Source organism: Penicillium cinerascens (assembly GCF_028974065.1).
Source record: "Penicillium cinerascens strain IBT 15544 chromosome Unknown contig_1_segment0_segment0, whole genome shotgun sequence".
Lineage (NCBI taxonomy): Eukaryota > Fungi > Ascomycota > Eurotiomycetes > Eurotiales > Aspergillaceae > Penicillium > Penicillium cinerascens.
The window spans coordinates 1,922,447-1,936,167 of record NW_026695287.1 but is presented as its reverse complement, the minus strand read 5'-3'; the positions used below and the strand labels follow the sequence as shown (position 1 = coordinate 1,936,167).

Below are 13,721 nucleotides of genomic sequence, written 5' to 3'. Positions count from 1 at the left end.
TCATTGAGGTTAATTTCCTTCGCTGACCAAGTCCTAGTTGTAATGGAAGCTCGCCTGAAGGGCTCAACGATGTGATTTCTGCAATATGAAAAGCAAACAGGGGGTCATGCGCTCTTGGATGTCTCGTAAAATACAGTACCTCGGGTCACACTACTATTGTCTCAAACCTCCCAAGGAAAGGGTTATGTGGCTTGATTGTGCATGAATTAGGGCGTTTCAAGGCCGGTTTCGGGAGACATTTTGACTGTTAATAAAAGTATCTGAGTGCGACACCAACTAAACATGACGTTCCAGTAGATTATTTGACGAGATTGGACACTCCATGACAGCTAGTGTCAAGCCAAGGGCCCAAGCACCTGGGGATCAAATCATCGGGACCAAGCCGTTAGGCATGTTTCCGGCCTATCGTTTAGCTCACCGCCGCGATATTAGCTTTCGGTGGGGATTTTGAATTTTCCTGTTAGACTGGAGCTGGAAGGTGAGAGGTCGGTGTCAGAGTGGACACCTTGGACGCTTGCAGGCCGGATGAGAAGAGCAAGCAGCCGAGTAAAACCCTTATTTGTCATTCGCCGGGAATTTGTCGGCGTAACAGGAATCTTCGCCTCCTGAGCGCAACATGAAGTAATTCGTTGGCAATTAATCACCCGCGCTCCTGCAAAATGTACACAGTACATAAGCTGAGCCAGGTTACGCCACAACGGCTCTACATTTGGATCAAGTGTAAAAAGAGAGGAGAATGTTCCGATTTCTATTGTCACATGCCACCCAAATAGCCAAATCCCAGCATCCTTTTTTGTGGCCCCTTGCCGTAGAGTCATTAGATACAGTGGTAGACAATCCCGGCTTATTCTCTGGGCCAGGCTCGAGGCCGAGGCGCAAAGTGCAGGCAAAAAGACGAAGGGAAGAAAATGGGGTAAATAGATCATACAGGTTGGTAATCAAACACCGAGACACCAGAAACATAGAAGGGGTAAAAAGGGCCTTGAGAATATGTGTACAGTTGATGCGTAAAGGAAAAAAACATGCGAAGGAAATCAGGGAGTCTCTTAACACAAAGAAAAAAGAATATAGGAAAAGAGAAGAAAAAATACACTAGCCACTGCGGGTGGCCAAAGGCGAAACAGTCAGGTGAGAAGCTGCTTACTGCTTGTTCTCACCCTGCTGCTCACCACCCTGCTGCTGCTGCTGCTGCTCGGACTGAGCCTTGTGCATCTTGTCGAAGAGGGTAAGGGAAGCGGTCTGGAGCTCGTCGGTCTTGGCCTTGAGATCCTCGGCGGTGGCAGTGCCCTCGCCAGACTGGTTCTTGACAACGAACTCACGGAGAGTGGCGATCTTCTCCTTGATGGTCTCAGCCTCGGTCTTGTCGAGGCGGTCCTCGAAGTCCTTGAGGGCCTTCTCGGTGTCGTTCAGGACGCTGTCGGCACGGTTGGCAGCCTCGATGGCGGCCTTGCGCTCCTTGTCAGCCTCGCCGTACTTCTCAGCATCCTCAACCATGGACTGGATCTCGGAGTCGGAGAGACCGGAGCCGGAGGCGATGGTGATGGACTGGTCCTTGTTGGTGGACTTGTCCTTGGCGTTGACGTGGACAATGGAGTCGGCGTCAATGTCGAAAGTAACCTCGATCTGGGGGACACCACGGTGGGCAGGGGGGATGCCAACAAGCTGGAAGTTACCGAGGAGCTTGTTGTCCTTGACAAGCTCACGCTCACCCTGGAAGACCTTGATCTCGACAGCAGTCTGCATGTCAGCAGCGGTGGAGAAGGTCTGGGACTTCTTGGTAGGGATGGTGGTGTTGCGGTTGATCAGACGGGTGAAGACACCGCCGAGGGTCTCGATACCGAGGGAAAGGGGAGTGACATCGAGCAGGAGAACGTCGGTAACCTCACCAGCCAGGACGGCACCCTGAATAGCGGCACCAATGGCGACAGCCTCGTCGGGGTTAACCGACTTGGCGGGGTCACGGCCGAACATGGACTTGACGGACTCGGTGACCTTGGGCATACGGGTCATACCACCGACCAGGATGATGTCCTGGATGTCGGAGGACTGGAGGTTGGCGTCCTTGAGGGCCTTGCGGACGGGCTCGGTGGTGCGGCTGATCAGGGGCTCAACCAGAGACTCAAGCTGGGCACGGGTCATCTTCTGGTTGATGTGCAGAGCACCGCTGGGGCCAGCGCTGATGAAGGGAAGGGAGATCTCGGTCTGGAGAGAGGAGGACAGCTCGATCTTGGCCTTCTCGGCGGCCTCACGGACACGCTGGATGGCCATGCGGTCACCAGACAGGTCAACACCAGACTCCTTCTTGAACTGTTCAACGATGAAGCGGACGAGGTGAATGTCGAAGTCCTCGCCACCAAGGTGGGTGTCACCGTTGGTGGACTTGACCTCGAACACACCCTTCTGGATCTCAAGAACGGAGATATCGAAGGTACCACCACCAAGATCGTAGACGGCGACGACGCGGTCGTTCTCCTTCTCCATACCGTAGGCAAGGGCGGCGGCAGTAGGCTCGTTAACGACACGGAGGACGTTGAGACCGGCGATCTGACCGGCATCCTTGGTAGCCTGACGCTGAGAGTCGTTGAAGTAGGCGGGGACAGTAACGACGGCGTTCTTAACGGGCTTGCTCATGTAGGCCTCAGCGGTCTCCTTCATCTTGTTCAGAACGAAACCACCGATCTGCGAGGGAGAGTACTTCTGGCCACGGGCCTCAACCCAGGCGTCACCGTTGGTGTGCTGGACAATCTTGTAGGGGACCTCCTTAATGTCACGCTGGACCTCAGCGTCGGTGAACTTGCGGCCGATCAAACGCTTTGTGGCGAACAGGGTGTTCTCGGGGTTGACGACGGCCTGACGCTTGGCGGCAATACCGACGAGACGCTCACCATCCTGGGCGAACCCAACAACGGAGGGAGTAGTACGGGCACCTGTTCGGAAATCGAATTAACGATCCAGTTCTTCGAATTTTTTTTGATGGTCTCGCGCCATAGTCTCCAGAATCAAATCTAGAGCTTTGGCCACTTGGCCGGCGAGAAATTTTTTCCTGACTTACCCTCAGCGTTTTCAATAATCTTGGGGGACTTGCCCTCCATAACAGCGACGGCAGAGTTGGTGGTACCTATAGTCATCAATGTTAGGATCCTGGTGGATGAATGACATTGTCGTGAGATAGTACTTACCCAGATCAATACCGATGACCTGGCCCTTCACCTTCTCCTCGCCACCCTCTGTGGAGTTCCATCGCCGGAAAGCAGCGCCGGGAATTCTGGAGGTAGGGGTGGTGCGAGCGAAAGCAGCGCGGGGGAGCTGTTGCGAACCGAGTCAGTTGGACTGTTGCGACGCGTGACAAATTTTTCGTTTCCTCGGGAAAGACTTACCGCGCGAGAAATGCGGGAAGAAAGCATTGTGGAATATTATTTTAAACAGAAATAAAAAGGGGTATCACACTCGACGACTCAATCGCTGAGTGATGAGGGAAAAGGGAGGAAAGGATGGAGATGGAGATGGAGAAAGAGAAGAGGAAGAAGGGAGGAAGAACGGGAAGAAATTGTCGGGGAGCTTCGAGCGACCGGTCGAAGCCGGTAGAACCGTTCCGTGTGGCCAATGAGCGGGCCAGATATCTCACCGCTCGGCAATAAATTAAGGAGTGTACACAAAGTCAGTGAAGACGATGCCGTCATTCGGTGATCCATCTCCCATTGAAGGGGTGGCCTGTTGTGTTTTGCATTCTATTACAAACTAGCTAGCACAATTCATCTAGTACACTTAATTGATTGTCTCCTCCTCCGCATTCAAAAGTGATCTGCCACCACCTATATCCCACCAGCAGTACAATCATACACTTACTTACCTCGGGCAAATAGCCTCGGGCAACCGGCAGGCGTCCCCGAACCTTTCACTGGAACGCCTGGCCTGTTTGGGATTGCTTGCCCAGCTCAATGGATTCGTGTCTCCTATCATTTTGAGCTTGGGGAGCTGGGGATCAACCGGGACTGTGTGTCGTGTGACCTGAACTGTGTTCGAACCCTCGACGGCAATTGGGAAGAGGACGATACTCGGTCCGAATATAGGTGGCGGCGGTATCAAAGCTCTCTGACTGGGTTGAATTCATGGCTGCTCAACATGTCCAGATGGACTATAAGGCTCACGGGGCTTTGAGGATCGGAGCTGGGGTTGTAGTTGGGGCCCGAGGAGCTGCTTTATATTTCCGCCCGTACCCAGCTATTCAGTCAAGCTATTACCCCTCTGCGAATTAACCTTATCTTCGAAATTACCAACCAGTTCTAGAGTCAGTTTCCAACCGATCTATGCTCGAAAACCAACTAAAAAGCACGACGTCGCCTCGTATCGCATCCGGACCCTTCGTCCACCGCATTCGTTGGTTCCCCGGCTTTGAGCTCCAGGAAAGTCTTACGTCATCCGTTTGCAAAGCGCATCCTATCTGTGACAGCAACCTTGGTTCTTTTTTGCTCTCAGGTTTTGCTCTTCGGGTCTTTCGGGGCGCTTTGTACCCTGGTGTCTTATGCTATCTTGCGCTTGGACAATGTTCAGGCTGAGCTAGTTCACCATGACCTCGGACTCGTCTTTGTGAGTCGCTCTTTTAGCCTCGCCTCCCCCCGTACATTGCGTGTTTCGGGGCTTCTCACACTTTCATTGTCTTAGATATCGACCGACCGAGTCTCTCATCCTACCGAACAAGCGACGCTTCATTCCCTTCAAAATCCCGAACTTGTCTGTATCTCCGCTTCCCCTCGTGGGGTGGCCCGCACTGACATACTATTGTGAACAGTCACACCCAGCTCCGCCACTACATCAGCACCGCCGATCCCGATCGCATCTATGTAGTTGTCGAGAGAATCGTGTGGGCCATTCACATCTCCACGCAGTGCTCGGAGAACATAGCTGTCATTCCGTTCGAGCCGCGATGCTTGGCGGCTGGCTTTGGGTGGATCGCGGTGGGGGGTCCCGAGAATGGAGAATGCGCCTTCATTAAGATCGGTGAGAGCGGGCTACAGGTCCATGGCGAGGCAACCTCTCATCAACCCGCCGATGTGGACAGTGCACTTCCACTCGACCTTGAGCCGCCGTCCGGGCTGTCGTCGCCCGGGACTTCACACGGCGGCTCGGCGCCAGCAACTCGACGTCCCGGTCGGAGGCTCTTGCCGGAATTCGAGCTTCACAAGTTTGGAGGCAGCATCGTCAATTCCGTGACCATCCATCGCTTCCCAGGAAATGGACAGGGGGTCTCCGATGAAGATGTTGTAGTATTCAGGTACTTAAACTAAACCACCTGGCCCTCGGTGGTATATGACTGACAATCTTGCAAAGTAACAACGACCGAACCGTTACGGTGTATTCGCTCACCCGCTCGAAGGTTCTGAAGGTTCTTCACCATCCGACCTGTATGAACTATGCCGCTATATCCCCCGATCATAGGCTACTTGCCGCAGTAGGAGACGAGAACCGCGCTTATTTCTATGAGATCACCCGCGATCTTGAGGCGCTGATGACAACGGATTCCGGTGAGAAGCTCGCAGGATGGGGGTGGGATTTGGCTCAGTGTGTTGAAATGGACATTGGCCTGCGGGCGGATGACGCGTGTTGCTTTACCATCGCCTTTTCACCCTCGAGTCACTTATGTGCTATCGGATCCCAGTCTGGTATCATCACAGTTCTGAACGTTGAGATGATTCACAATACCGCCGGTGATGAGGCAACCGATATGCCTGTGATTTGCCAATTTCCGGCCTCCCGGTCCTGCCCCGAAGGAGGCGCTGTGCGCTGCATGACATTCTCACCTGAGCCGTGGGATCTTTTGGTATGGTTGGAAAGCCATGGGAGAGCTGGAATTGCAGATGTTCGTCAGGCTTTCTTGCGCCGGCAGATACTACACTTGGACGCCGACGACTCGCAGCTTCAGCAGGTCCGCCTAAGTCCCAAGACAGACGGATATGATAGTCCGCAGATGGAAGAAGACGATCTAGAATTCACACCGCGAGTAGGGCTTGATGTCGATGATTCTCCAAACGAGCGGGATAGGCCCGAAACGGAACGGTCTTCGCTCCGCGAGACTTTGATTTCAAATCTCACAGAGCGCGAGAGACTGATCATGGAGTTCCTGAACACGGCTCGATGGACCTCAAGAGTCGAAGAGGGGCTGACGGAGCGACCAGAAAGGCCACCCAGAGCCACTCTACATCCTCCCCCTGCAGCACGTCCGCGACATCATGGTTCCACGGATGGGTCCACTCGATCACCCCGTCCTACTTCTCCCCCATATCTTCATGAATCTTCTGATTTATCTCGGAGCAGTCATCTGGGACGTACACACCATCCCAGACGTCAAAGCTCGGTGGTGCTGTCTCAGGGAAGCCGATCATCTGAAGCGGGAAGCTCCAATCACGATCGCCAGCCCGGTCTCACTCTCACCTACACTACGTCGCCTTCCGAGCTCCGATCTACCTCGGACGCCACATCTCAGCACGCCGATCCAGATCCTGCCATCCATGAAACTGGCATGCTCCCCGAGATGAGAGCATCGCCCTCACCCCCAGTGCCAGCCTTTGATCTCGGTCTTTCCCCAGAGGCAATGCGCATTCTAGCAAGATCCAGATCTACTCCCCGACGGCACGAGCCACCGCATCCCGGTGCAGAGAGGCGCTATGACACATCCCGTCTCTCCAATTACGAGATCAGAGCTAATGTTGCGGCGGAGCGTCTTCGACGCCAGCGTCAGATTGCCAATGAGGTACATAACCGCTCCTTTGAACGGGAACAACGGCATCGCCAACAGCTTCTTGGTTTTGAACAGACCCATTCTCCCCGATGGATCCGGAACATCATCAACGACCTCCCGGACCGAAGCCTTATCCACGGCCCTGGCGCCGAAGAGCCTGATGCCACCGCAGGCGTCGGCTTTGGCGCTGATGGCAGAACACTGTAAGCTGACAACCCACTGAACCGCATTATTTTGACTGACTTTTTTGTAGGTACATTGCGACCCTGGAGGGAATATTTGAGTTCCAACTCAACGTTCATGATCGAAAAACTTTCCCGGTATTCTCGTACCGCTGAATGTCTCGTCCACCTACTTCCTGATAATCTACAGGCTCCGTTGAAAATGATTATACTGGACAGGGAAGTTTGAAAAGCAGGGACACATTCGTGCTTTCTATTTCGTGGCTTTCTTGTTGAACTTCATTGGTCTTTCTGTCCAGATGTTTTCACAGTCTGAATGTTGGCGTCGTTTCTTCTTTGCATATGATTCGGGGCGCTCCGGCGTACATATCATCGGCCATTCTGTTCTACGTCCCAACGTTTCATGCACATTTTCTTCTCGAATGGCTGATCATGGTACAAAAGCTCGGCTAACTATGATATTTTTTAATGCACCCACGGAATTGAAATCTTTTTAAGTACAAAGCGAATGTCTCGCAAGCTACAACTTGTTGTTGACCTTGTCAACTCGGTCTGGTAAAGGCCGCCCTGCTTTGACCTCTCCGAAGTAGAGCCAAGGCTGCATGTTAAGCCTCTGGTTCAGCCTTCGGGAGATTTATTGTGTTTCCCCTCGGTGTTTCAGCTTCCGAGATGGTTTTCATGTAGAAAAGGGGAAGGAATGCCGTTGGAATGTGTATGAAAGAGAGCTAGGAGAATAAAGACCTGGCATTATCCAAGCAGGGTTAGGTAACTAAATTTTTCGGCATTGGAATTCTTCGTAGGGAAGAGCTTTGTCTTCCGGGTTCTTGATTGCCATTCTCTTTCACTCATCTTTATACAAAGAGCCTCAAGCCTGTTTTGCCTCCTACCTAACAAAGAATCATTTGAATCAGAATACTTGACTCGGGAAGATTATGAGACATAATGAAAGGGAATAAGCCGCCGTGAATTTTAAGACAGCCAGGCATACTCGAATACAAAAGGCAGTGAGATCCTGCTCTGGCTTCGAAATACCATCCAGTCCCAAGGTTGCAGAGTTTACTCTTACTGGCTTTCCAAGGTTTGAGCACCATCAAATTGCAAGACCAACCAGATTCCTTCCACCATGCCATTCAGAAGCTCGAACCCATCCAGCTCTAAGCCTTGCAGTACACCCACCTTCGAACAGGATCGCGAGAATCTTTTCAACTCGCTGATGCACCAGAGCCGCCTCATCAACCAACAGCCAGAAAACTACAAATCAGTCGCACAGTATCTAGCCAAAGTGGCATCGGAGTTTGACCAGGTAAAGAAACTGGCGGAGCTAGAAAAGCATGTGGATAAGCGAGATGTTCCTCGATGCTTCCCAGTCCGATGCGACATGCTCAAGGAGGAGATGCAGAAATTGAGTCAAGGACTCGCCAGTAAGTCACTGCCACCGCTCCTGGGCTCGCTAATAATAGAGATGTTTGCTACACACTTTGGCAGATTGACTCTAGACGGAAATAGCAGTGTCGATTCCCTTCCTCAAATCATGGAACGCAAGATTGGATCGAACCAATTTGACTGGAAGAACAGGAATGTGATTGACGAGGAAGGACAACGTGTTGTTCGTTACGCTCATCCGATCTTCGTCCGCTTGAACCGGGCTGTTTCAGACTGCCATTGTCTCCAATGTACTAAGCGGACACCCATTAGAAGCAAAGATCATACCAAGGGGAAGGATAGAGTAGAGCATACAAGCCCCAAGGAGAAATGCCCCAGTCGGTTTGGACGTTCCTATATGGTCAATGAATTTACTGGCCGGCTTCGGTGAGTTGATAGAAGATTTCGTATGTACAAACTATCAATATACAATTTATCGCTGCTTCCACTATATGGTAAAGTTTTATCTCTCTGTGAGACGTGACTGGACAATTATTCAGGTAGGAGAGTTGGAAGGAAGTATCACTAGTACTAAAAAGTGCCATAGGCACGTCGGCCGAACTTTAGTCACTTTGATTGTTGACAAGGTATGTTTTAACAAGAAATATGGGATCTTTTCAATTCAGACCATATTTACCATATACAAATTACAGGGGTAGACAATTAGAGAGAGTAGTGCGTATAAAGTCATTGTTATGGCCGTCACATGCAGTTAGAAGCTCGACATCTCTCACTTTGTGATCCGCGACGATTCCAGAAGGAAAGCCCCACACGACGTCAATCCCCGATTCTGCCCATACACACCGCCCTCCACCAAGCTCCGACAAGCGAGTCCATGTCAACTTCTAGTCTAGCTTTCTTCTGTGAGCCTTCTTCCGTGCTCCCCAGACAAGGTAATCACCCTTGAAATTTTATATACAACACCTACTGACGTGTGAAGTTACGCGAATCCCAGTGGTTGCGCCGTCAGAGCCAGCCACATACCGACGTGGGGTGGTGCACTTGACGAACTGAACGCCGATAAATCTTGCGAGTCGATCAACGACTGATTGCACGTTCATTACTACAATGGCAGAGAATCTGAGCTCGGCGATGGAGCAACTGAGCCTCAGCGCTAAGAATGCAGACCCAGAATTGATCGCGACCCTACTTGCGGAGGAAGAAAATGGTACATTCCAGAACACCGGGCCTCGCAAACAAGCTCGAAAGAATACAGAGGACCTTCTGGCGGAACTTGAAAATGATTTTCTGGCCCCATCATCTCAGTTCAGTCCAAAATGGTTAAACCAGCTACAGAAGTAAGTTGGATCTTTCCCGTCCAGCTCGGTTGAGTCATGACAGACAAGTCGAGTGTAGCTGACGAATAATTGCAGGCGATGGGATGTATCAACCGACTCTACCGATCTATTTGAGATTGCACACACCCAGACACGAACAGTGACTCGATTTACGCGAGAAGGACTGGAAGGAAGAGTTACCGGACACCACGAAGTGACAATTCCAGCTGCAAGCATTAATGCCAAAAACTCGACATCGCTTCTTCGCCGGCCTGCAGGCCGTGCAGATTTTGTTCGTGGTGCTGCCGGGTTCTTTCCTTTTGCGCCTGGTGGTCTGGAAGGTGTCCAGGCCATCGCTGAAATGGAGGCAGACCCCGAGACTGCGGACCAATCACGAAGTGGTGGAAAGCAAGCGGGCCTGGACCGTATCATCAACTTTGGATCCGAGGGAGGACTTCTCACAATACCCCCTGGCTTCAGCCGTGGCCTCGAATTTGCAGAGGCGAAATCCAAAGAGGCGGCTGAGGAAGATCAAGAAGTAGAGCATGCCCTTCTTCAGGAGGAGAGCGAGCTCAAGACCGAGCAACCCGAACAAACACCCGAATCCAATCCGCAAACACAGGCCGAGGAAGATGACGAGGTTAGTGATGAGGATGATGAAGACATCGATGCTTTGTTGCCAGTTGAATTCCCTGCACTCGAACCGCGCAATCCATTGCTCGCGGGTATTCAGCAGCAGAAGGGTAAGGAGTGGGCCCATGTGGTTGATGTCAACAAGGAGATCACCAATTTCCATGATTTGGTTCCGGATATGGCCAGAGAATGGCCCTTTGAACTGGACACCTTCCAAAAGGAAGCTGTTTACCATCTCGAGAATGGGGACTCGGTGTTTGTTGCTGCGCATACGTCGGCAGGCAAGACTGTCGTGGCCGAATATGCCATTGCCTTAGCATCTAAGCACATGACGAAAGCCATCTACACGTCTCCCATCAAAGCACTGAGCAACCAGAAATATCGTGATTTCCGCAACGAGTTCGACGACGTGGGAATCCTCACAGGTGATGTTCAAATCAACCCCGAGGCCAGCTGTCTGATTATGACGACGGAGATCTTACGAAGTATGCTATACCGAGGTGCAGATCTCATTCGAGATGTTGAATTCGTCATTTTCGACGAGGTTCACTATGTCAATGACCTTGAGAGAGGTGTTGTTTGGGAGGAAGTCATCATTATGCTTCCGGAGCATGTCACTCTGATCCTGCTGTCCGCTACTGTGCCCAACACCCAAGAATTTGCATCCTGGGTTGGCCGCACGAAGAAGAAGGATATCTACGTGATCTCGACCCTGAAGCGACCTGTACCTTTGGAGCATTATCTTTGGGCCGGAAAAGAGAAGTTCAAGATTGTCGACAATACCAAGCATTTCCTCGAGGGTGGATGGAAGAAAGCGAACGATATCATGTCGGGCAAGGATGCGAAGTCCAAAAAGGAAGCTGAAGCCGCAGCGCAAGCTCAGTCCCAACGCGGCGGACCTCAAGGACGAGGACGAGGTCAGGACCGAGGCAGAGGCGGTCCCCGCGGCGGTGGACAGCGTGGCGGCGCTCCACAGAGAGGACGAGGAGCTCCTTCCAATCGCGGCCAAGGAAATATTGCTCGCACTGGGCGTGGAGGAGGTCGAACGAGTGCTCAGCAGGATCAGAATCTTTGGGTCCATCTGGTCTCACACCTTCGTAAAGAAGATCTGCTGCCGGCATGTATCTTCGTCTTCTCCAAGAAGCGATGTGAGCTGAACGCGGATGCCCTAGCCAGGCAAGACTTCTGCAACGCTTCGGAAAAGAGCCTGATTCACATGTTCATCGAGAAGTCGCTCACCCGACTTAAGCCTGAGGATAGGGCACTTCCACAAATTCTTCGGCTCCGTGAACTCCTCAGCAGGGGTATCGCTGTGCACCATGGTGGTCTCCTGCCTATCATGAAGGAAATTGTTGAGATTCTCTTTGCAAAGTCGTTGGTCAAGTGTCTCTTCGCTACCGAGACCTTTGCCATGGGTCTCAATCTGCCGACCCGGACGGTTGTGTTCTCCGGGTTCCGCAAGCACGACGGTAAAAGTTTCCGCGATCTGTTGCCGGGTGAGTACACTCAGATGGCAGGACGTGCAGGACGACGAGGTCTCGACAAGGTGGGTTATGTGATCATCACAACCTCTGGACGAGACGAGGCCCCACCAGCCGGTGCTCTGAAGAAAATGATTCTCGGAGATCCCACCAAGCTCAGATCCCAGTTCAGACTCACGTATAACATGATTCTGAACCTTCTGCGAGTGGAAGCTCTGAAGATTGAGGAGATGATCAAGAGAAGTTTCTCGGAGAATGCCACCCAAGCCCTTCTTCCCGAACATGAGAAGCAAGTCCAGCTGTCCGAGGCTAGTTTGGCCAAGATCAAGCGGGAGCCTTGTGAGATTTGCGATTTGGATCTGGCAGCCTGTCACGAAGCTGCTATGGAGTACGAAAAACTTACAAATGAGTTGCATGCGGGTTTACTGTCGTCGCCCGTAGGCAAGCGACTTTTCACCTGCAAGAGGCTGGTAGTGTACCGGAAGGTATGAGGATGCTTACGTCATTTCCTTTACATTTGGTAGATTGCTGACTCTAGTCTAGGATGGATTACGCACAGCCGGGGTCCTCACTAGGGAAGGAGTCTCGAGTGGACCTATGCCATGCATCCAAGTGCTCGAAATTGGCAGAATCAGCAACAAGCGTCACCCCAGTGATATTCTCCCCTTCCTGCCCAAGTTCAGACCATTCTTCCAGCAGTTGCCTGATAAGGCTGCATCGATGCACCTCAAAGTGTGCAAGATCCCGCTGTCGGACCTCGAATGTGTCACGAACATGCAAGTCAAAGCCGGAGGGCCAATCTGGTATTTGAATATTAGGAAAGGTACTGACAACCCATTGAAATTAGTCTTATCAAATTCATCAAGTTATGCTCACAACCCAATGCAGAGGCCGCCAAGTTCGCCGACAAGGAACTAACCAAGTACCTCTCCTGGACCCACAATGCGTGGGACGAAATGGACTGGTCGCGGATTAAGGAACTACAAGTGCGCGATATCCTCGACAAGCGGAACGCCCAGGCAAAGATTGCCCAGTCATGCCACTGTTTGCAGTGCCCGAACTTCTTGAAACATGTGAGTGAATTTTACTTTATCCTGGGTTTTGGTTACTGATCATCTACAGTTCGAGATGCAACATGACGAGTGGCAGGTCAAGGAGAACATCTCACAGTTGAAGCAGCTGATGTCAGATCAAAACCTACAATTGCTGCCAGACTACGAACAGCGCATCCAGGTTCTGAAAGAGCTAGGTTTCGTTGACGATCAAGCCCGCGTACAGTTGAAGGGCAAGGTGGCATGCGAGATCCACTCCGCCGACGAGCTGGTTCTGACCGAGTTGGTGCTGGAGAACGTCCTCGCCGAATACGAACCCGAAGAAATCGTTGCACTTCTTTCTGCATTTGTCTTCCAGGAGAAGACCGAGAGTGTCCCGACACTCACCCCACGTCTGGAGAAAGGTCAACAGGCCATTATCCGAATCTCGGAGAAGGTCAATGAATTCCAGGTCCTGCACCAGGTCATCCAGTCTAGCGAGGACTCCAATGACTTTGCCAGTGAGCCCCGGTTCGGTCTGGCAGAGGTGGTTTACGAATGGGCCAAGGGCATGTCCTTCAACCGCATCACCGATCTTACCGACGTGATGGAGGGAACTATTGTTCGGACCATCTCTCGACTCGACGAGACATGTCGGGAGGTGAAGAATGCGGCCAAGCTGGTTGGAGATCCAACTCTGCATGCCAAGATGCAGCAGGCCCAGGAGCTGATCAAGCGCGACGTAATTTTTGCAGCATCATTGTACATGTGAGGGCTAAACGTTGAGCGTGGGCCACATCGGGCTACTCTCGCCCATCGGGCATCTCCCTTAGAAATCCATGATATATGCTAGCATGGCGCAAAGCGACATATGAATACCATGAAAGTTGATATTTATCATTCAACATCCATAATCAAGGTCAAGACGAGAACAAGTCCAAGTTGGAACAAAACAATAA

At 51.8% G+C, this 13,721-nt stretch overlaps 4 protein-coding genes across 4 annotated transcripts; 3 read left to right on the top strand and 1 right to left on the bottom strand.

The window, feature by feature from the left end:
• Positions 1–1,140: 1,140 nt before the first annotated feature.
• On the bottom strand, positions 1,141–3,404 carry N7498_002271 (Hsp70 family protein; the record flags this gene model as incomplete). The annotated part of the gene is made up of 4 exons (XM_058449333.1): positions 1,141–2,927; positions 3,053–3,118; positions 3,180–3,306; positions 3,378–3,404. 4 exons carry the CDS (start codon positions 3,402–3,404, stop codon positions 1,141–1,143), a joined length of 2,007 nt encoding a protein of 668 aa, XP_058311677.1.
• A 1,024-nt stretch (positions 3,405–4,428) lies between these two features.
• N7498_002270 (uncharacterized protein) lies at positions 4,429–7,074 on the top strand (the record flags this gene model as incomplete). Its single annotated transcript, XM_058449332.1, has 5 exons — positions 4,429–4,587; positions 4,663–4,731; positions 4,790–5,272; positions 5,329–6,939; positions 6,990–7,074. Exons 1-5 carry the CDS (start codon positions 4,568–4,570, stop codon positions 7,072–7,074), a joined length of 2,268 nt encoding a protein of 755 aa, XP_058311676.1. The 5' UTR covers positions 4,429–4,567.
• Positions 7,075–8,041: 967 nt separating this feature from the next.
• N7498_002269 (uncharacterized protein) lies at positions 8,042–8,731 on the top strand (the record flags this gene model as incomplete). The annotated part of the gene is made up of 1 exon (XM_058449331.1): positions 8,042–8,731. The coding sequence occupies one exon, from the start codon at positions 8,042–8,044 to the stop codon at positions 8,729–8,731; it is 690 nt and encodes a 229-aa protein (XP_058311675.1).
• A 701-nt stretch (positions 8,732–9,432) lies between these two features.
• Positions 9,433–13,534, top strand: N7498_002268 (SKI complex RNA helicase subunit SKI2; the record flags this gene model as incomplete). The annotated part of the gene is made up of 5 exons (XM_058449330.1): positions 9,433–9,638; positions 9,714–12,216; positions 12,275–12,554; positions 12,620–12,804; positions 12,854–13,534. 5 exons carry the CDS (start codon positions 9,433–9,435, stop codon positions 13,532–13,534), a joined length of 3,855 nt encoding a protein of 1,284 aa, XP_058311674.1.
• Positions 13,535–13,721: the final 187 nt, after the last annotated feature.